The following is a 21,764-nucleotide window of genomic DNA, read 5'->3' as shown; positions in this document are numbered from 1 at the left end:
GGCAGGGACAAAGCAAGCGGCGGCGAGCCCAGCAACAGGCGGCATGTTCCATTCAGATGGGCACTAACTAGCCTGCTGGCTCGCTCGGCTTTGCGTGAGACAGACCATCTGAAACGACCGCATCAAAGTGGTGACATCATGAGACGTTTACATGATGAGTGAGTACATGAGTCTATTTGAACAGTTTGAGGAACAGTCTTGTCAAAACAAACCTTGATCACAGCGATCGGGGGAAAAAAACACTGAAATATGCATGACGGGCCGCTTGCTGGCGATGTCACTTTGAACTAATTGACCGCCAGCCCAGTTCAAATGGATCTTTGACGTCTATAGCCGTCAATGGTTGTGAATGGGTTCAGGAATAGTGTGCACATGGAAACCAACTGCAGTGAACCCCTCTTTAGTCACGGGGAAGACACTGAAGAGCCAGCCAGCCAGCCAGCCAGCCAGCCAGCCAGCCAGCCAGCCAGCCAGCCAGCCAGCCAGCCAGCCAGCCAGCCAGCCAGCCAGCCAGCCAGCCAGCCAGCCAGCCAGCCACAATTGTTGAAAAGCGACATGATATTACAGAGTCTATGAAATAGTTGTATTCCTCCACACAATTGAAATGTGTCTTTATAATACTGCATGCTGAGAATGAATATAGAAATAGATGAGATTTTTTTTGGTTTGATTTCAAAATGTCAACTTTGACCCCGACTCAGATTCTCTCTGTCAATTTTGTCATTGAACCAAGCTAAAGCTAATGCTAATTCAATCACGAAGTAGCAAAGTCGGCCCAACCTAAAATTTCAGTCACTCTGCTCAGTTTGCTCAGCGCAACTTTTGCTTTGGGGCTCATTTGTTTTCAGTCCTTACACCATGTGCACAAGCCACAGTCAGTCATTTGGATCTTATTTTAGCTCCAAATTCCCGCCGTCCAAGAAGAGACATGCGGCGCGGGCAGTAGTCCGCCTTTCCCTAAACATTATTCTAAGCTCCTCCATGGGGCCTGATAGTTTTAACAGTCAAGTGACCCTCGGTTAGCCTATGACCTTTTCACAGCTCTGGCGTACATTTGCCGCAAAGATCACCTCATCGCTGACCCTCCAAGCAACCTTCACATTCCTGCACTTTTCCCTCACAGTCCCACAGTGAGTGCGGCTCATGTGTATGGAAACAATGTGCGCTTTTATAGATTTGGGGCCGCCGACTTTCAGCGTCCACGTTCATTCCGACGTATTCGTGAAACAATTACTTTAGGAACTGAATCGAAACTCAAAACGTGGATCCGGCCGTGCTGGCGTGTCCATAATGTGCCTGCCCAATGGTAAAAAGGGGCAAAAAGAAAAAAGAAGGGAGGGAGGGAGGGAGGCCAAACAAAGTTAAGTGATTGACAACGCTGTCTGGCTTGAGTCAATTAACTATCCCATTGTGCTCCTCTTTGCAGAGTCTCCTCGCCCCCCGACCCCCTTTTTTCTCTTCCCGCTCCTTTATCCTCCCCATCACAGAGTTTTGCTTGCAAATAGAGAGCTCCTTTTCTAGTGGGGCTCCTCTCCTTGACCTTCCATTGCTCATAGTTTCTCTTTCAGCCACTTCACGGTGTCTCTGGGGTTAGCGGGGAGAATGCGGAGGAGAGTACATCAGTGCTCAGAGGGGCCGGCACAGGGCGAGACCCCGGCCGGCCGGCCCATTACTTCAAAGTTGGCCTGAATTCATTAATTGTCCTTTGAATTAATATTGGGAGGATCACAATGCCGGTGCCAACAGAGAAAGAGGCTTTAATGAAGCATAGAGTCGCATTCAGTTGCAGATCAGCTCGAGTGGATTTGCTTTCTCTCTTTTTCGCGGGGGGAGAGCCTTGAGAATAATTCCGATGAAAGTGTTAAGAGAAGGAGGGACAGTGGGAAGACATTCCGTCACTCTGCGTACATACAGTACACGGACGGACGGACGGACGGACGGACGGGCCTTACTACACACTATTTGTACCACATACAGCAAGAAGTATCCTCAAAGTGAAGCCCAGGTTTGCGGGAAATCGCCTTTAAATGGAATTTGTCCAACATATTTCACTATGCAAACACGAAGGCTGAAAAATGACACAAAAACAACAACCGCCGTATGAACGCAGAAAGTGAGGTCCAATTCTAAAGTTGTCCATTATTATTGCCCTGAGAGCAAAAACGGAACTGTAGCCGTTACATGAGACATTCCGCCGGCCTCCCGTCTAGCTAAAGATCCCGTATTCAAACATATTCAGCGTGGAAACACCATCAGCCCTTAACGAGGTTGCGGCCCTGCTGGAAAAAGGCAGCTGTGTATATTGTCGGATGCTTTCCAATTGGATTAGGGTTTGGCCTGGCTTGCTCCAAGTTTGCCTCGCGCCGGGGAGTCGGCGTTTTTACGCAAACAAAGTCCCGCTCGGTCGGCTCCTTAGCGCTGCCATCTTTCATGTTTTTGTCAAAGCTGGATTCCTCCCGGCCCTCGGGGCTGCCGGCCTGCCCCGCTGCACAATTGAGGCTGCGGAATGGCGGCAGATTGCTGGAATGCGCCTCAATGAGAGCAATTATTACATGTTGACTGCGTTCACCATGGCACGTTTGAAAGAAGCGGGCGGGCTGGCGAGCGAGCCGGCGGGCGGGCCCTCATTCAACGTGGCACGGCAGGACTCCCTTGAAAAGAAAAAGTTATCCCTTTGACTGTTCGCATTTCTGTGCTTTTCTTTTTCCTCCCCCGCTGCCATAAATGGATCTTTGCAAGAGTGGCGGGCGACTCGTCTTTCTTGGCCTGCTTCAATTTGTTCAATGAGGCTCAAATGCAAACAGTAGTAAGCAGGAGTGAGGATGCTATCACTTAAAGTCACTGTCAAGTGAAAATAAATATGCTTTCCATATTTGACACACCGCAGAGAAAAGTTTTTGCAAAATCTGTACGTTTTTAAAAGCAGGGTATCAATGCTAACATATTAGCGTGTGGTCATCGCTAGTCACCAGCTAGCACGTGAGCTAACGGGAAACTAATAACTCGCACGACAGCTCCGTAATTTAGCGCTACATAGTTCCCAGTCATTTTTATCTCCAGATGTATTGACGTACAAACACATTTAGGGATGAACTTGAACAGGTTACGTCACAGTGAATTCAAAAGCTTTGTGCTCAAAGGCGCTAAATGGACACAAACAACTCACTGGAGTTGAAATTCTGCCCACGCGTAACGTCTAAAACACAAACAGCAGCTCTAGAGCCCCGCTTGCGAATGTCATGCAGACCCCAGGCAGGGCAACCCGGCCGGACCGGCACATCTCCCAAACCTTTTTGCCGTCCTTTTCCCAGACAAATAAATCTAAATCTAAGTCAGTCACCTTTGATGTGAGCACTTAAGGAAAGGCAACAATGGCGCCGGAGGAGAAAGGGGCAGAGAGCAACAGGCCTCTCAGCGCCACAACAATGGCCTCTGCAAACACCTACTTAATCAATATTTGGCCAGAAGACGCTCTCCTCCAGTCCCCTCCCTCCATCCCGAAAGCTGCCTTTTCACATTCTAATAAGGAGCCATAAAAGGGAAAAACAACAACTACTTCCACAAAGAGACACAAGAAAGATCTACTGCTGTTCTGTATATGAATGGGAGGAAAGCATGTGAGCTGTTTGTAGGATGTCACCCGTTTGATGAAAATACGAGGAGTTCATCAACAAACAACATTTTTATCATATTAGCATATATTAACTTGATGTCATGTATTCTTTTTTTTACCATGCATGCACCATTTGATTATTATTTTTACACTTTAGTCTTTTTATCATTGCACAATATTTAGTATCTATCTATCTATCTATCTATCTATCTATCTATCTATCTATCTATCTATCTATCTATCTATCTATCTATCTATCTATCTATCTATCTATCTATCTATCTATCATAAAATATTCTAAATTAAATACAACATTGGATTAGAAACACTGACAAGCAATAGTATTATTTATTTAGATATTTTGTGAATTTGGAATATTTTCTCAAGATTTGATGAAACGCAAATGCTCACTTTATTCTTATTTGTCACGATTGACTTTCCACATTTCAGGGTTTATGCTGTAACATGCACTTTTGATTTTATCTCAAGAAAATACATTTAGGAAATAAGAGAACAAATAGTCTTAAATTAAGGTAAATATGATTTTAGATTAACAACAAAGTACATTATATAACACGTACACTGCGTCATTATCCAGATGGTTTTATATTGTATTGATATTGAATGAACCTCAAATATTTTCCAAAGCGTTTTTGTTTAGGATAAATATGTTATTTAGACTGCTTATTGACAATGTAGTCAAATTCATTTCTGAATAGGAGCTGTAAGGAGACGTTTAGGGATGTGAAGTGCCTGCCACCAGATAATGCGTGAATGTGTGCGCCCGAGGCTGGAAGAAAAAACGAGTGTGTGTGTGTGTGTGGGGGGGGGGGGGGGGGGTCAATTCTCGTTGGAGATGAAAGTGAAGAAGAAGAAAAGGTTGGGGTTTTAATCTAGTCGCAACGAGAGTGTTTCCTTGCGCTCGCTCAGAGCCGTGACAAAAGCGCTGAATGCGCAATTTGAAAGCGCAAAATTGACCGCAAATCACCGGTTTGGGTGTTTATATCACTTTCAGTAAATAACACAAACATCCATCCATCCATCCATCCGATTTCGGAATTCTAAAAAGTGAATTTAGCTCGTTGACGCGTCTGTGCGTAAACGCGCGCGATCTTACAGTTCACTTGTCATGAATCATTAACTCCATTGAGTCTCCATTTCCTCGAGCGAAAAGACAATAATGCAACAGGTCTTAAGTCAACAGGTGCCGATTGGCTCCACTCCATAAATCCAACGCAACCTTGCTTGACGCTTCTAAAAACCAATCGTTCTTTTACTCTCTTTACTTTTTGAGAAATATCATCAGTCCTAAAAATTGCGCCACTTTTGTTCTAGATGTTCCCCGCCGCGGAGAAGGCGCGTTTTAATGGATTGACAAAAAGTTATCGAGTGCATTTTTGTATGAAAGAAAACGGACTCACAGAAATGTAAGTAAAAAAACAAATAGACTTACATCTATCACCCAGGATACCATCGATGCTGTGTTTAGTCCTCGATTCGTTCTCTTCCATCTCCCTCTTCACCACCTCGTCACCATCCTCCTCGTCATCATCACCCAAACTGCCAAATTTGGACCTCATGACGCGACTGATGGCGCTCACTTCATTTTTGGGGAGAAAAAAAACAACTTTGAAGGAAAAATGAAAACATTACGAAAGCAGAAAGAATTTTCTCAAACTATTAATTGCAGAGATTTGTTTTGTTTTGTTTTTTACCTGAAGGAACGCTGTTTCTGTCACAGATGCCGTCTTTCAATAACTTGTCCCTAATTTCCCAGCTGAACATTCCCGGGTTTTCCCTTTTGTACTCTTCAATCTTCTTGTCCAGTTCTGGGGAAGCACTTTGCTTTATGAGGAAGGAATGAAACAAACAAATAAACAAACAATCACTTTTTATATTCAGCACTTCATAAAAATGCCGTTGGGCAAAAAATATGTATATGGTGTATCTTTCTGTAAATCGAAAGTACTAGAGTATAAATTACTTGTAATATAAGAAGACTTTTTATATACAGCTTTTTTTTTTTCTTGGCGGAGCTTGTATTTCTGCGTATTTCTGCGTATATATATATATATATATATATATACATATACACATGTTCGTTTTTTATGCTATTTCAATGCCTTGTTATAATACTAAAAGAAAGGAATAATAATCGCTTTTTATTAGGACATTTTAGGCCGTTTGCGCTCACGTGCAAAACATGCTTATTTTGTATGACGTATTTGAACTATTCTATATAATAGAAGGAAAACAAAATCAATCACTTTTTTTTTATCCACCATGTCTTGAAAGTGCTATTGGTGCTTTCATTTCTGGGGGGACTTATTCCTACAAACATTGAATCATATTTAAAAGGGAAAATCTATGAACAATTGCAACACGTTCTTTATGTAGCATTTTTAAAATGCATGACTTTTTTTTTTCAAAAATACCGTTTTGGGAAAGAACACTAAAATAAGACATTAATATCGGGGCTTTTTTCTTTTTTTTTAATGTGCTCCTAAAATGAAGTTAACACCCATTTGAAGAAAGTTTCTCAACAACTATAAGGAATCTAATTTGCCGCTAACCTTTGGCTTGCTTCCTCCGATGGCTCCAGGCCGAATGGATCCAGTCTCCTGGTAGCGGCACAAGATCTTGGACACGCAACCGTGGGAGACCCTCAGCTGGCGGGAGATGACGCAGGGCCGAACCCCGTGATGGGCCATCTCCACGATCTTGTGGCGGATGTGGTTGGGCAGAGGCCGGCCGTTTATGAAGACGCCGCCGAGCTGGTTGACACGACCCTGGCCCAGAGGAGTGGACACTGCAGATGGACGGGTCAGCCAAAAATAGTTTCCAGTAGAGATATGCAGTTCGGAAGATGAATGAATATGTATGATATTCTATTTTCAGAGATGATGATTGATTCCAATTTGACTTACCCTCAAGGGAGTAGCCTCCCCGTGCGTAATTCTGGTGTGGACCGGGTCTCATCATTCTCGTTAAGCCTCCTGCCAATGCTGTCATGCCTCTGGCCCGTTTGTCAGGCAGCAGCAACAACAACAACAACAAAAAGAAAAGCAAAAAAGTTCGCTCCAAAGTGCTGCCTCGCCGCTCGTTTTTAATCCCATCCAAAAAAAATAAAAATAAAAATAAAACGAAAGAAGTGCAACCGCTTGCCTGCTCTCCAACAGGTTCAAAACTGCCGTTAACAACGGAACTTGACTGCTCTGGTGGGGGTTCGGGTCAAATTTAGTGGAGCTTCGAAAGTCGTCCTGAGAGGATGTTTTGGGAGGATGGAGGATAGTCAAACATTTTATCTGTGGTGGCTGTCCCCTCTGATTCACGGGCGAGTCCGCTGATTGGTTCCGGCTCCGGACGTCCAGAGGCTCCGGGGCGTTCTGATTGGACCCAGAGTGAGCTCCTCTTATGGATTGACCTCACCAGGGTCATCTGGCTGCGATGTCACAAGCTTATGCTGCATGCAACTTTTTCACAGGTTTTAAAATGCAAAGAAAAGAACACGCACGGTTTTACCTGATTGCTGTCTCGTAGGCTCAGAACATAACGACTCATTGTCTGGTGATTGACTGAATTTCCCTCGAGGGATGCACAGTCTATTAACAACGGATTAATGGTTCTATTTTGTATTCTTTTTTTTTTTTTTTTTTTTTTAAATACAGCAGGCCCAAGTGTTCTTGCAAAACAGGGTTTTATGCCTAAATATGATTGCAGACCACAGTAACATTATGCACGGTTTAAACAGTAACACGATGAGTTAACACGATCAATTCATTGATTACATTCAAATGCATAGCACATAAATACCAAGCGAGCATGAATAAAAGTTTTAAAAGAAAAAACAGTTCCTAAATGATATGCAAACTTTTGTACAAAGAAGTTAAATACAACTAAACAGGACTTGGGCGGTCATTTTTTGTGTACCACTAGAGGGAGCCCAGACTACACTCACTAAGATATTAATGAACACATTTATAATACAATCAAAACAGAAATATTATTGCAAACATGTGTTTTGTGACAACATTCATCCATCTACGCCTCTTTAATATTGTGTTACATTGTTAAAGAAAATCACAAGAGTACAACTTTCTTTCAATTTGGATACATTTGTCTGATTTATTTTCACGTTTTGTCCATTTTTCAATTTTTGCAAATGTGTCCCCCATTATTTTTTGGGGGGGGGATTATCTTTACAATTTGCTTTTGCGCTTAATTCAGCATTACATTTAACATGTTGCCGGCTACGTGTTAGGACAAGGCAGTAAACACCTGACAAAGCGGTGCCGTGATGGTCACATTCAAATGCTCAGATGGAAATATGAACTAAAACACCATACAATGACTGCACTAAAATGTGGGGAGTGTCTTTTTTTTTTTACAAACACAACCTCCCCCCCCCCCCCCCCCAAAAAGACAAAAGAAAAAAAAAAAAAACTCCAACTAGTTGCAGCAACAATGGGAGCTGCATGGCCATGTGGCGTAGACACACGGCAGTGTAACACAGCCGTGCAAATGCTCCATTAGGGACACATAGAAGCACATGAGGGATCATTTGACTTACTGAAGCCTTGTCAAGTCGTGATAATTAGGCGTGTTTAACAGACCGATACATTTTTGGCCTCTTCTCCCTAAGGAACCAGACAATAGGCGGCTGAGCGGCCGACATCCCCGAGATATAACTGGTCGTGACCCCCGCAGGACAAACCAGTGCATTGTTAGGACACATTCTCCAATATGGCTACTGATCAAATAGCTTTGAAGGGAATGGATGAATAAGCAAATCAAGCAAGAAAACACATCAAATAAAGATTGTCAGGTTTTTCTTTTTTCGCATTCCTTTTTTCCATGTTACGTTCAATATTTGGATTGCATTTTGCTTTGGGCCGCCCCAGGGGGAAAAAAAAAAAAAAAAAGAAGAAGAAAAAAACTGCGTTGTGTGGACAGAGAACATGTGGAAACATTATATGTCCATAAAAGTCATAGTAAAGTTTGACTATCATGAAAAGGACATTGGATCCAGCGTGTCAAATCAATTCGCAGAGCAAGCCGAGTCAGAAATGTACTGTGGCGGCGGTGGACAAAACGCATTAAAAATCAAGTACAAAATGTCCCTGAAAAGAAACAGTGTGTTGCCTTCACTAAACGCAAGACGAAGCCGCTCGGGCCTTTTCAGGGTCTTCAAAGTGCACGAAGAATTACTAGTCATTTCCCCAAAGTTAGTTCAGATGCCGCATGTGGATCTTGGCGTGGAAAGTGATAAGTGAGAGAATCAATCCCTCATTTATTGTACTGCTCAGCACGCTTAAATTTAGATCATCGATTGCGCTTGTCTTCCTTACACCAAAAGAATTCACTTGGACTAAAATAGGCATTATGTGTATGGGGAAAAGCTCAAATGTTATTATGCTTAACTGTGGATAATATAGCATCAACATTACAAGTAGTACGTGTGACACAAAATTATTTTTGGTGAGTTTAAAAAAAAAAAAAAAAAAAAGTATATTTCTAAATGGGATTTGAATCTGCATGTGGACTTACCGGAGCGCGACGGTAAAAATCCAAATTTAGCGTTGACCGTCTTTGGTTCAAAGATTCGAATGTGCAGCTCGAGTTACTAAATATCAAAATGAGTTTAGTACTGTTTTGAAAATTGCTCACATTATTGGTGGAAAAAGTATTTTATTGTGGGTTTTTTTTTTGGCATCACAAAAACCTGGCATTTGAACAGGGGTGTGTCCAGAAAATATAAAAATGAATTTACATGACGTTATTGTTGGATTATGTATCTCAGGCAACATCTCCAATGGGGTTTGGGCAATGTCAGGAAAGGGAATACATTACATTCAGGAGGAAATCCCATTACTCACCTCGGGGTGTTATCGTTACGAAGGACATCCGGAAAGAAGGACTCTTTTTCAGCTGCGTTTGATGTGATCCAATACATATGACCCACAATAGCCGAGGGCCGGAGCTCAAACCGAGCGGCGTTACCATGACAAAAGGAGGTGAAGCCAGGTGAGCTGGTCGGAAAAGAAAGAAAGAAAGAAAGGAAGGAGGAAAGAACGAGAAGAAGAGCACAATTTGTTAACAGCACAAGCACAGCCTGTAGTCATGCAGGGAACGTTGAATAGCGGAAACAGCCAGGTAATGGGTTACGGTCCCATGAGGGAAATAGCTGAGGTTAGATTCTTATCTACTTGTTTTTCAGCTGACGCGACATGTGCGTGTGTGTTCACATGTGTGCCACCCACCTTTTTAGAAGAAGAAAAAAAAAAGTTCATAAAATATTAAAATAGTTCAGATTAAGTAGTGTGATTTATTTTTGCTTCTTCAATACACTGCCCACAAATTAGGACCATGAGCACAATCTAGTGCTATGCAATAGAAGAATGGTATCAAAAGTTTACAAATGGTAATAAATGCACAATTTTGATTGCCGTTTATTTCATGGAATGAGCTGCCTCAATTTATGCTGTTCTGCAAGACAACTGCAGTGATCAATTGAGCCACACGAGGGCGTACATTCACTCAATGCATAAAACAGTATTCCGTGTTTTCCAGCCTTTTATTTAGCCATGGCACACACATACTTGAAGAGCCCCCCGCGGTGGACTGACCCAGCGAGGGGTTACGAGCCAGTGACCCTGAGGGGACGTGCGCCTTCACAAGATGAGAGAAATAACTTTTGGCCAAAAGAAGTAGTGTTGTAAAGGAGTGAGACAAAGAACGTGCAGATGACCTCCCAGGGCTTTTAAAATCATCTCACGGCCTCAAGTTTGTTTTCCGAGTCATATAACCTGCGAGAATAGATCAACTCCACTAACGACCTGCACACATGGCAGTAGCGGGTCAGGTTGTCTTAACTGATTAAATGGAAGGGGAAAAAACGAAGACACTCGCTAAAGCTAAAAGAAAAATAAAAAAAAATGTTGTGCAGCAGGTGAGCCGAGGGCCACATTGTTTGCGGTCAATAAAGCGAAGAAAAAAAAAAAAAGGTACATTTGGAGTATTTTGTGGGTATTTTAATGAGGGAAAAGTAGAATTTTAATCAGTAGATTTTTTTGGACATTGTAGAGATAGGAAGAACAGTTGGAATGCTTCAGATTGGTCCAAAATGTTTTTAAATTGGAGTGAATGGGAAATATTTGGTTGGAAATTCTTGAAAAGTGTGACATTTTGGAATGAGAACAATCAAAGCCACATTGGCCAGAACACAAGTCACAATGATGTCTCCTTTTGGATTAAGAATCAGTGGAATCCAACTAACACAGTGGGCATTTATCTGAGCTTAGTGTTGTTTTAAGAGGCGACACTGGTCTCGGGAGCGCAAAGGAAAAAAATCCACCTCTTTCAGGTTTTCAAAGGCAGCCACCCCTTGCTTGGTTTGGTCAAGCAGTCGGGGAGTAAGAGCACTTAAATGCCACCACCGTGACTAAAGCGGCAGAGAAAAGGAGGGGTGGCAGCCAGCCAGCCAGCCAGCCAGCCAGCCAGCCAGTCAGTCAGTCAGCCAGCCAGCCAGCCAGCCAGCCAGCCAGCCAGCCAGCCAGCCAGCCAGTCAGCCAGTCAGTCAGTCAGTCAGTCAGTCAGCCAGCCAGCCAGCCAGCCAGCCAGCCAGCCAGCCAGTCAGCCAGCCAGCCAGCCAGCCAGCCAGCCAGCCAGCCAGCCAGCCTACCACTGGGAGGGAGGGAGCCAGCCACAGGAGGCAACACAGTGTCTGGGGCCGCCAGCTTGGTTTCAGAGGGGACCGACCGCGGGGTTTAAAGTTAAAGATTACTTTGAAATGTGCATCCATCGGAGTCATCAAACTCCTCCGCCTTCCCTCCGGCCGTCACTCCCCTCTCTCTCCCTCCCTCCCTCCCTCCCTCCCTCCCGAAAGAGAAAAAGCTGTCGCCACAGAGCAGGGGATGAGTCAAGCGCCGATCCTCTTTGATGGCAGAGAAGGATCCTTTTGTTCCCTAATCCCAAGCAAGCACACAAAGCTTTTCCCCTCCTCCCCCTCCTCTCTCTTTCTGGAAGTTCAACTGGACGTCAAGGGGGCAAGTTAGGAGGTTACCCGTTTGGCTTTGATTGGAATACAACAAGGTTGCCTTATTGGGTGCCTCTGCTTTTTTTCTTTCTAAAAATCATCACCCCGGCATGACACAGGTCAGTCTGTTCAGTCAAAGGTGTTTCCTCAAGGAACAACTGTTTAGCCCTTCAGGAAGAAAAGGTCACCCAAAAACAGACACAGGCGGTGTGGGGGGTGGTATAGTTCCTGTCTGCCCGTGTCACTCTTTAGATGCATCTTAGTGGCATTAGCAGATTGGACACACATTTCACAAGGGGTGGATGGATGAAAGTGCCCTTCTCGATACGAAAGATCAATGTATTTATTTATTAACTACAAATATTAATTGTGTGATTTCCATGTAAAATGGCAGGGTTTGGGTGGGGGCGGAGATGGGGGATCAAGTAAATACTAAAAACTAATGGGGGCGAAATCAGAGAATATGTGAATTCGCAGGTGGCCTATTATATGTTATGCATACATATACATTATACATACTCTATATACATTATACATACATACTCTATATACATATATATATATATACACAGACACACACACATTATACATACCTATTATACATCGACTGGAGCTTGAAATTATAATATCATCGCGCCACTAGATGGCAGACATGGCTTAGTTTTGCTGACACTCAAAATCATGACAAATCAAGACTAATATAGCTTCTTGCAACTAGTTTTGCACATTGCTGTTCATATAAACAGATTTCGGTTTTATACATTGTAATAAATACGAAAGGGAAAAAAGTAGGTTCATAAAGTGCGACCCATTTCTGTCCGCTTTTGTCTCTGACAAATTGACCGATAGTAACCCGACTAACGTCTCCGCTCCCCCGAGCACGCGCCACCTACAGTCCTCCAATCACGAGCCACCAAACGCTACGACGTCATCCAGTCGCTTCCGGGCTGGGAACGCAACCCTGGCTGATGCTGAAATGTACCATTTGCCCCAATTTTACACGGGTGTTATAACATACTTGAAATAGTGACTTGAAGACAAAATACACAAGGCTTTTGTACGGTCTCGACATAATGTCGGAATTTCGCACTGAAGGATTCAGAACAGTACCTGAATAAATCCGGCCAGAAGCTGTGTGACGCTAGCGGATGAGGTGAGAATGAACCGCTTTGCAAATATTGCCGATGGTTCGCAACCGGGATGCTAAAGCGGCACTCGGCATCTACACTACACGCTGTCCCAAAACAATAACCCCCCCGCGATCATTCAGTTGTGTGCACTCAACTTATTTTTAACAGCTGCCAAGGGTGTGATTGGAAATCTATCAAAAGTGCTTCCTCTTTGGCCAGCAAATATCCAAGCTAGTTGCAGGCTTCCATGTTGGCGGCTTTTTGCCCCCTCTTCCCATTACACCTCATGTTTCTTTAGACGCTTTGTTTTGTAGTTTGAAACCAAATTTCCTTACATAGGCTTTATCTAAACACAACCGTTACCAGTCTGTCGTCGTGTGTCCTGATCTCGTCAAGTGTTCTCAAGCTATGGGTCTTAAGGCCAAAGTCATCGATACGTGATCGTAACATCTCCATTTCAAGTCAAGTGTACGGAAGCGGATTAGGGCCAGTGAAGAAGAAAAAAAAAAGGGGGAGGTGACAGGATTCGGACTTTTTTCTCCACTTTAAATGTCTTTAAGGGTAGAAAAAACAAATCAACTTTGAGAAGGGACCCTTCTGAAACAGCAGCCAACACATTAAGCATGAATATACACACACACACACACACACACACACACACACACACACACACACACACACAAACCATCTCAATATCTACAGTGTATAGTCCCAGACATTGTTGAATGGTCATACGAGAAAACGGAGACTGATGTACTTCAGCCTTGTGCTGACTGAGAGAAGATGCTAAGAATAGACCAAGGTGGGCATCAGGCACGGAAGGATTGATTTATCATTGGCTGTATGGAGTTGTCTGCGTTTGGATTTTTGCTGCGTTTTCTAAGGTTCACGTTTCCCGTGTTGCAGGTCGGGGCGAGGTTGACTCGCTCGCTGAAATCAAGCCCAGCCACTAAAGGTTCAGCCACTTCGGCAAGACGTGTTTTTTTCTCCTGGTCTTCTTCTTTTTGCAAGTGACACCCCACCCCCCCACTCAAGATGAAGCTGAAAGAGGACATCAACCCCCTGCTCCTGCAGGTCTTCCGGTCTGTGGTCTGGGTCTACTCTATGATCACCTTCATACCCTGGTACTTCCTCTCCGGATCCAACTTGGAACGGGCCCGCCGCATCAAAGCGCGCTCAATTAGCGGACACCCGGCCGGCCCGTACAGGGCCATCGACAGCCAGCGGGAGCTGGCGGCGTGGTTTCACCCTGGGGTGGACACGCTCGATAAAGTGTTTGAATATGCAGCCAAAAGGTTTCCCCAGCGGGACTGTTTGGGCACCAGAGAAGTGCTGAGTGAGGAGGATGAGCTGCAACCTAACGGGAAGGTCTTTAAAAAGGTGGGTGAGACCACCTTCACACAGTGAAGCCTTGACTTGTGAGACCACCTTCATACAGTGAAGCCTTGACTTGTGAGACTTGACATTGCTGACCCATGCATCACACCATGGTCAACCACTATTTCCATTGTAGCACAAGGCTCATGTAAACAAAACAAGAAGACTGGTCATTTCCAACAAAAGGCGCTTTGTGCGCTGGGGACAGTCAGTGCCAGAGCAGCCAGGAACCTGCTTTGAGTAGTGAACTGAGATTGTCCTCCTCAAAATCCAGATTATAATCATGTGACGTGCGCAGGTCATACTCGGGAACTACAACTGGCTGTCGTACGCCGAGACCTACCGGGCAGCCGAGATGTTCGGAAGCGGTCTGGCGTCACTGGGCCAAAAACCTCAGTGCAACATCGCCATCTTTTGCGAGACCAGAGCCGAATGGATCGTGGCTGCTCAAGCCTGCTTCATGCACAATTTCCCACGTGAGTGACCCGGAATGTCCAAGTAGTCTGTCGATTTGTGTGAATTTCTTTCTCTTCGCCCTATTTGTTAGTCGTCACATTGTACGCCACTCTGGGACCCACGGCCATTGCCCACGGTCTGAACGAGACCGAGGTCACACACATCATCACCAGTAAAGACCTACTGCAGAGTCGTCTCAAGGTACCAGTTGAACTGAAGACTGGAAAATTGTCAAATTGCTTAAGAATGGATTTTTCCCTGCCAGGCGATATTGTGCGACATTCCGCGGCTGCAGTACGTCATCGTAGTCGACGGGAAAACGTCCGGCTGGCGGGACATCCCCAGAGGCGTCACGGTCCACAGCATGGACAGTGTTAAAGAGATGGGCTCCAGGATCGAAAACTGTGAGCAACCGCGCAGCAGCCATTTCTCGTTTGAATGAGCCAACGTGGACAAAATGGCATCCGTCAGCTCTTTGGCGTCTGCCGTCTCGTGCGCACAGTGGCCACCGAGCGCAGACGGCCGCAGTCGTCGGACATCGCCGTCATCATGTACACTAGCGGCTCTACGGGCATCCCCAAGGGTGTGGTCATCTCCCATGGCAACATCATCGCCGGCATCACCGGGATGGCAGAACGAATCCCCAACCTCAAGTATGACAAATGGAGACTGTGTAATTAGTTGGCGTCTAATGCGCACAGCTAAAAGGCTCGGTCGGGATAATGGCTGACAGTCAGTCGCGTGTGGCCGTACAATACAATACACCATACCACCATAGTGGACTACAGTACGGCGAAATAAGATGCGGATGGTTTGCTCTTTCAAACGAGAAGCACCCCTTGCAGAAATACGCGCAAGGTAAGAAAGCTGTCGTTTGTGCGTCGGCAGCGAAACGGACACCTACATCGGCTACCTGCCGTTGGCCCACGTTTTAGAGCTCAGCGCCGAGCTGGTGTGCGTCTCTCACGGCTGTCGCATCGGCTATTCCTCCCCGCAGACTCTCGCCGACCAGGTCGGTGTCACAAACGTTTGCTCGCCGCCGCCGCCTGTAAACGTCGTATGAAGTGTCAAGACAGTTGAGGCCGTGCGTTGTTTGATTGTTGCAGTCCACCAAAATCAAAAAGGGCAGCAAAGGCGACACCAGCATGTTGAGACCTACACTCATGGCCGCTGTACCGGTGAGTCTCGGAACGTAGCGTTTCGGACGTGCCCAAAGTAGTAACGTAATACTAACCAAGTTCTGTCTCGCGGGCAGGAAATCATGGACCGCATTTATAAGAATGTGATGACAAAAGTGGAGGGAATGAGCAGATTTCAAAAGACGCTATTTGTGCTGGCGTACAACTACAAGATGGAGCAGATCTCCAAAGGCTACAGCACGCCCCTTTGTGACAGGTAGGTGATCAGACTTTGGTCACGATGATGACTTCTGAACCAACCCTGTGGTCAACAACATGGATTATCTTTCAGTTTGGTGTTCAAGCGGGTGCGGGCACTGCTGGGCGGCAACACGCGCGTGCTGCTCTCGGGCGGAGCCCCGCTGTCGGCCGCCACGCAGCGCTTCATGAACATCTGTCTGTGCTGCCCTGTGGGGCAAGGCTACGGCCTCACGGAGACCTGTGGAGCGGGCACCATCAGTGAGGGTAACTATGCAAACACTGTTGGTTCACGTTATCAAATAAAAAACGACCCTGGTACGTACGATTTTTTGGGGGGCTTGCAGTTTGGGACTACAGCACCGGACGGGTGGGCGCACCTCTCGTTTGCTCCGAAATGATGCTCAAGGACTGGGAAGAGGGTAAGTCCGGCAAAGCAAGGCAACTTTGGGATCACGGTATGGCGGGTTGTCCGCTTCTAAAAATGCAACCCCCAGGAGGCTACTACAGCACGGATAAGCCCAACCCACGGGGGGAAATCTTGATTGGTGGGCCCAACGTGACAATGGGCTACTACAAAAACCAAGCCAAGAACCGTGAGGACTTTTTTGTGGACGGGAAAGGCCAGAGATGGTTCTGCACCGGAGACATCGGGGAGTTTGACCATGACGGATGCCTCAAGATCATTGGTGAGAATTTGGAATGGCTTTGGCTCATCTTAGAACAACTTGACCTCATTGAACAGAATGAAAGCGATTGCGCGCGTCATGACTCATTGCAGCTCCTTCTGCTGTACACAATTTGGCCGTCTGGGGGCAGTGGAATACAGTCATGCAGACATTAGAACAGGGGTCTCAAAGTCCAGTCCTGGGGGGGGGCTCATTCCTACATGTTTTCCAAGTTTCCCTCGTTAAACACACCTGATTCAATGATCAGGCTCCTGCAGAACGTGAGGATGAACTGATCATTTGAATCAGGTGTGTTTAACGGGGGGGGGGGGGGGGGGGACTTGGAAAACATGTAGGAATGCGGCCCGCCCCCGAGGACTGGACTTTGAGACCCCTGCATTAGAAGAACCGCTTCAACCGCTACCACGTCCATGCTATTCTTTCGCCCGGTGATGGGGCTTTCTATTGTTTGTTAGCATGAAGCTAAGTGGGCTTTTTCCAAGGGAAAAAGCTAACCCTAACCCGGCAATTCCAATGTATCTGCGATTTAAGCACACAATGAAGAATATAGAAGAAAGAGCTTTTAGGATAGTGACGTGTTGTCTCTCCACAGACCGCAAAAAAGACTTGGTGAAACTACAAGCTGGCGAGTACGTCTCTTTGGGAAAAGTGGAGGCTGTTCTGAAGAACTGTCCGCTAATAGACAACATTTGTGCCTATGCCAACAGGTCAAAGTTGTTTGACAAAGGAGGTGGATTTATTCTTCTTCTTCTTCTTTTTTTTGAATCTTCTTTGTGTCGGTTTGCAGTGACCAGTCATACGTTATCAGTTTTGTGGTGCCCAACCATAAACTGCTGATGGCACTAGCGGAGCGGTTGCAGGTGTGGGGCACGTGGGAGGAGATCTGCAACAATCCACAGATGGAGAAGGAAGTGCTCCGCATCCTCACTGAGGCCGCTATCTCGTGTAGGTGCTTTTCTCATCCTCGTTCATGACCAGTAATAAGAGCTATATCAAAACTTGAATGAATAATTGGTCTGAAGGCAAGAATAGCCAAGCATCATGTTCACTGATTCCTTTTTGCGGTCCCTCGCACAGCAAAACTGGAGCGCTTTGAGATCCCCAAAAAGGTGCGGCTGAGCGCCGAAGCCTGGACACCAGAGACGGGCCTGGTCACCGACGCCTTCAAACTCAAACGCAAAGAGCTCAAAACGCACTACCAAGAAGACATTGAGAGGATGTACGGAGGGAAATAACGCAGCGCGCGCATGCACACGTACACGCAGTAAGACGAGCAGCTCCGAGGCCCCTGAAAGTGCGGGGAGCCAAGACCGACCGACCCGTGCTATTGATCAACACGCAGGGGAAAAATCCATCTTCTCTCTAACCAGTGACTCGCACTCCCGCCCAGTTCTCAATGATGCGTTTGGCCCTCGGAGTTGCCGCGGCAACCAAGGCCAAGAGTAACAAATACCAGGTTTGGACGTACGCCGTGACGTTCTTTCACCACTGCCGGCCGAGACCACCGGTGGCCAAATTGTACTCCAAATGCGGCAGAATCAATCGCTTGTGAGCGAGCGTTTAAACAAGCAAAATCAATCCGGTTGTCCTGACTTTGTCAACGGTTAATGAGGTAGTCAGAATCAACAACACGGAGTGAGAACACTAAGCGTCTGGCTTCGGAAGGCACATATTTGATATTGGGAACATTTCACTGCACATCACCAGACAAAAAGAAAGTGAGGCAAACAATAGTCAAGTATCGATTGGGTTTTGAAAAACGCAAAAGCGTGTCAGCAAAGCAAGCGGTTATAGCATTTGCCCCTTTGACATACCCTCGTGTAAACTTGATACATATGTGGATTCGTTCAGCCGTCGGCTCCAAGTGCATTTCATTCTTCTTTGTATTGCTGGCGTGGATAGATTAACAAAGTATGTGTGTCCAATCGAGTGGAAATTCGCCAAATTTCACTTGATTGGTGCATTTTTTTCCCTTCTAAATGTAAAATATCTGGCTTATGCGGGGGATAGGAAGTTTCTAGTTAGTAAAAGGTATGTGCAAATGTTTGTGTTTGAGGAGTAAGTGTTGAAAAGCCATGAGCGATCAGTCAAATGTTTATGTGTTCACTTGAGGGGTTCTCTTTATATATATATATATAATTTTTTTTTATTCACGACTTTTGAGCTTTTATGTTTTGTATTTTTCCTCGGTCCAAAGAATCACCATTATTTTTGACATTTTGATTGGATTTCAAGTTTACTCTTTTTGTTGACCTTAATTACCGTATTTTTCGCACCAAAAGGCGCACTGGATTATAAGGCGCACCCTCATTGAATTTTTTATTTTAGAAATGATTTCATATATATATGATTAAAAGGCGCATAAAATAGACGCTATACTGCAGCAACAAACTGAGGTTGACTAGGGTTGCTGTATGCATCTACTAGCCAATAACCAATGAGCCCTCTGTAAACAATCGCGTTTCTCAAACTATCTCCTATAAAATGATGGGAACTGACTAAAGTTCCATCTAACACCTTGGTACTGCTTACCTATGTTTCCCTTCCGTAAATTTACTCGAAACATTGACAACACGGAGCAGCCCATTTTGAAGTGAAATACCTCGTGCGTATAGCAGCTATCGTCATAGCATTAGCCACCCGCAAACTCCCATGAGCCTCAGCTCGCAGACTCCCATGAGCCTCAGCAAAGTGTCGTGGCAGCCCCCTGTAAACAATCACGTTTCTCAAACTCTCTCCCATAAAAGTGAATCGGAACCGACTAAAGACTGATTTAACACATTGGTGCTGCTTATTTATGATTCCGTTGGATATCGATCCGCAAACGTACTCGAAAACATGAACGGAACAGCCTATTTTGAAAAGAAATAGCCTCGCGGGTACAACAGCTATTCAGTGACGCCCCCTGAGCACGGTTGCCGTAATGCTGGGAAGCGATGCGACCTTGTCATTTACTAGTCGTACTAAAATCATTGGGACTTTAATCTTAATCTTTAATCTTAAAACGTACTGAAACATTTTGGCAGAGCGCTGTGTACAAATTCATCAATTGATCCATATATAAGGCGCTCTGCATGATAAGGCGCACTGTGGTTTTTGGAGTAAATTTGAAGTTTTGAAGTGCGCCTAATTGTGCGGAAAGTACGGTATGTGGACGTTATTTGCCAACGGCCTTCTGTCTCCGCAGTGAGTGTCCACTTCGGCCTTCCTGGTGTTGTTTTTCCACCTGCGTTGCGTGCTGTCAGTTTACTCCCACTCCAATATGCGAAGCCCGCTTGGTAAACGACGACGACGACGTTCCACTCGTCGGGTCGCGGCTAATGTAAGACTTTTTGGTGCACTTTTTGTTTACAAACGGCCGGAGTGAACCGCTGCACGAGTGTATTTCCGGAAACACTCGAAATGATGTTGTTACGTCACGACGCTGCACCTTGTTAGGTTGTGGCTAGCTTGTTACATATGTATGTGCCCTGTCAAGTTGTAGCGAGCTCACACGTTTCGCGTGATGCGCGTCGTCGGGTTGGGACTAATTTACCGCATTATGTTATTCTTGTCTTGACGCGCCGAATCTGCAACGTTTTATGTTCTTTTCATCATGATGCATCTTCTTATATCTATTCTAGTCACGATACGCTTGGTTGGGATGAAATGAACTTACTATCTTAGGTTTTTCTAAGAATGCTGGCTTTCAGGTTGCAGGCAACTGATATTCCTCTAGTTGTGGTGCGCCTTATTGGAGCGTTATATTTGTCTGGCCAGGACAAACACGCGGCATGGACAGTTAGCTTGCCATCACCCAGCAAAGTTTCCAATGAGGCGTCACATTGGAATGGATGTCTTCAAAAGAATGTAGTTACTTTGCCTTTCCTTCCACTATCTAGAAAAAATAAGGACATGCATATACTTCCTCCTCAGGCATGGTTTTGTTTTGTTTTTTTACCTGTGAATATAAGTAATACAAATGGTTGTGCAATATTTATTCTCCAGATTTTGTCTCAATTATATAGGAAGATTTTGAAGGGAGAGAAAAGACTGAATCCCCTCCTTTTTTTGGGGGTTTTAAAGCCAGTCCAGTAGAACAACATACAACATAAGAAGACGTAGGAGTAAAGTGGAGGATGGTAGAGAGACACTGAAAAGCAGATGTCGCTGTGTTAATGTGAAGACTTGAGGAGATGGGCGTGATAATCAACAATGAGTTAGTTCATTGGTCAAGAATTCTTTCCATTCCATATTTGAAAAGATGTACATTATTAATGATTGTACCTTTGTAGTGATCTATTTTCTGTCTTTTTCTGTCTTTCTTTCTGACTTTCTTTCTTTCCCACAACCCCAAATGTATTGGCTTGATGGAATGAACTTAAGTCATTTGAGCACCCAGGAATGCAAATTAAGCTTGTATAGTTTTGCTTGTTCATTCTTGTTGCCTTCTGACACGTGAGCTTGTCTTCAGGGCTCCTACGAACGTTACATTACAAGTCCAGTAGGTTCTTCGCGTCCCAATTAGTCATCTGACAGTTGAATATCATTTGAGTTGTGGGGAGAGAGAGAGAGGAAAGAGGGAGGTTCTCTATTATCATTTCAAACCTAGTTTCCCCCGGGTATTTAGGGAAAAAAAAGACTGGTCAAATGTAATATAATCTTGCAAAAGCTAACATTTTTTTTCAAGCTCATTTGACATGACCTTTCATAAGTTATTTCATTTAGGATAAAGAATCTCCTCTAACAACCCAGGCTAAAGTTGGTTTCATTGGCGCCAAGATTCCACCGGATGATGGCATCGGATAGATAGGCGGATTCCAAATATGCAGGTGTGCTCTGTACAGTACTTCCTTTAGACCGCTTCGTTTTCTGTGCCACCTTGCAATGTCACTGCTATAGCCCAAAAAAACACGATAGGCCAATTTTCAGGGAGTAATGGCAGATATATATATATTCCAAAAGAAGTCTCATTTATGAATTGTGTATAAAAGGGATGTTTAATAGTACTCATCCTTAATGTCGGGTGGGGGGTTTCAAGCAAGTGTCTCCTTATCTCTGTGATTTGCCTTGAAAAGGATGTAACAAAATAAAAAGGTTTGTGTCAAA

The 21,764-nt window shown here is 44.9% G+C and overlaps 2 protein-coding genes and 1 long non-coding RNA gene across 4 annotated transcripts in view; 2 read left to right on the top strand and 1 right to left on the bottom strand.

Annotated features, from left to right (window-relative positions):
* The window catches only part of pax3a (paired box 3a), a 19,586-nt gene extending 12,961 nt beyond the window's left edge, over positions 1 to 6,625 (bottom strand). The window contains exons 1-4 of the mRNA XM_037276978.1: positions 6,541 to 6,625; positions 6,187 to 6,422; positions 5,329 to 5,458; positions 5,067 to 5,213 (exon numbers count right to left, since the gene is read on the bottom strand). Coding sequence (XP_037132873.1) covers positions 5,067 to 5,213; positions 5,329 to 5,458; positions 6,187 to 6,422; positions 6,541 to 6,625 — 598 coding nt within the window. The remainder of the gene's footprint in view (positions 1 to 5,066; positions 5,214 to 5,328; positions 5,459 to 6,186; positions 6,423 to 6,540) is intronic.
* LOC119137571 lies at positions 5,673 to 21,764 on the top strand. The gene is made up of 2 exons (XR_005100946.1): positions 5,673 to 5,710; positions 21,601 to 21,764. It is a non-coding gene; the product is annotated as an uncharacterized LOC119137571 (long non-coding RNA).
* On the top strand, positions 13,764 to 21,242 carry acsl3b (acyl-CoA synthetase long chain family member 3b). Of its 2 annotated transcripts, XM_037276976.1 has the most exons (15): positions 13,814 to 14,158; positions 14,454 to 14,631; positions 14,703 to 14,812; positions 14,877 to 15,015; positions 15,114 to 15,264; positions 15,500 to 15,623; positions 15,718 to 15,789; positions 15,867 to 16,006; positions 16,082 to 16,254; positions 16,335 to 16,409; positions 16,485 to 16,676; positions 17,269 to 17,383; positions 17,464 to 17,621; positions 17,754 to 17,912; positions 20,376 to 21,242. In XM_037276976.1, exons 1-14 carry the CDS (start codon positions 13,814 to 13,816, stop codon positions 17,909 to 17,911), a joined length of 2,130 nt encoding a protein of 709 aa, XP_037132871.1. In that variant the 3' UTR covers position 17,912; positions 20,376 to 21,242. The 2 variants fall into 2 exon arrangements, with proteins under 2 accessions (XP_037132870.1, XP_037132871.1); XM_037276975.1 differs by lacking the exon at positions 20,376 to 21,242 and having other exon boundaries at positions 13,764 to 14,158; positions 17,754 to 18,791.

This window comes from Syngnathus acus, chromosome 17 (genome assembly GCF_901709675.1).
Source record: "Syngnathus acus chromosome 17, fSynAcu1.2, whole genome shotgun sequence".
Lineage (NCBI taxonomy): Eukaryota > Metazoa > Chordata > Actinopteri > Syngnathiformes > Syngnathidae > Syngnathus > Syngnathus acus.
Note: the sequence above shows the minus strand (reverse complement) of the source record. Positions and strands in the feature narration are given on the sequence as shown.

Coding starts and splice junctions, on each gene's coding strand:
- acsl3b (XM_037276976.1), top strand. CDS start 13,814: ATGAAGCTGAAAGAGGACATCAACCCCCTGCTCCTGCAGGTCTTCCGG. Junction 14,813..14,876: donor TACTGCAGAGTCGTCTCAAG/GTACCAGTTGAA, acceptor TTTCCCTGCCAG/GCGATATTGTGCGACATTCC. Junction 17,384..17,463: donor ATTTGTGCCTATGCCAACAG/GTCAAAGTTGTT, acceptor GTCGGTTTGCAG/TGACCAGTCATACGTTATCA.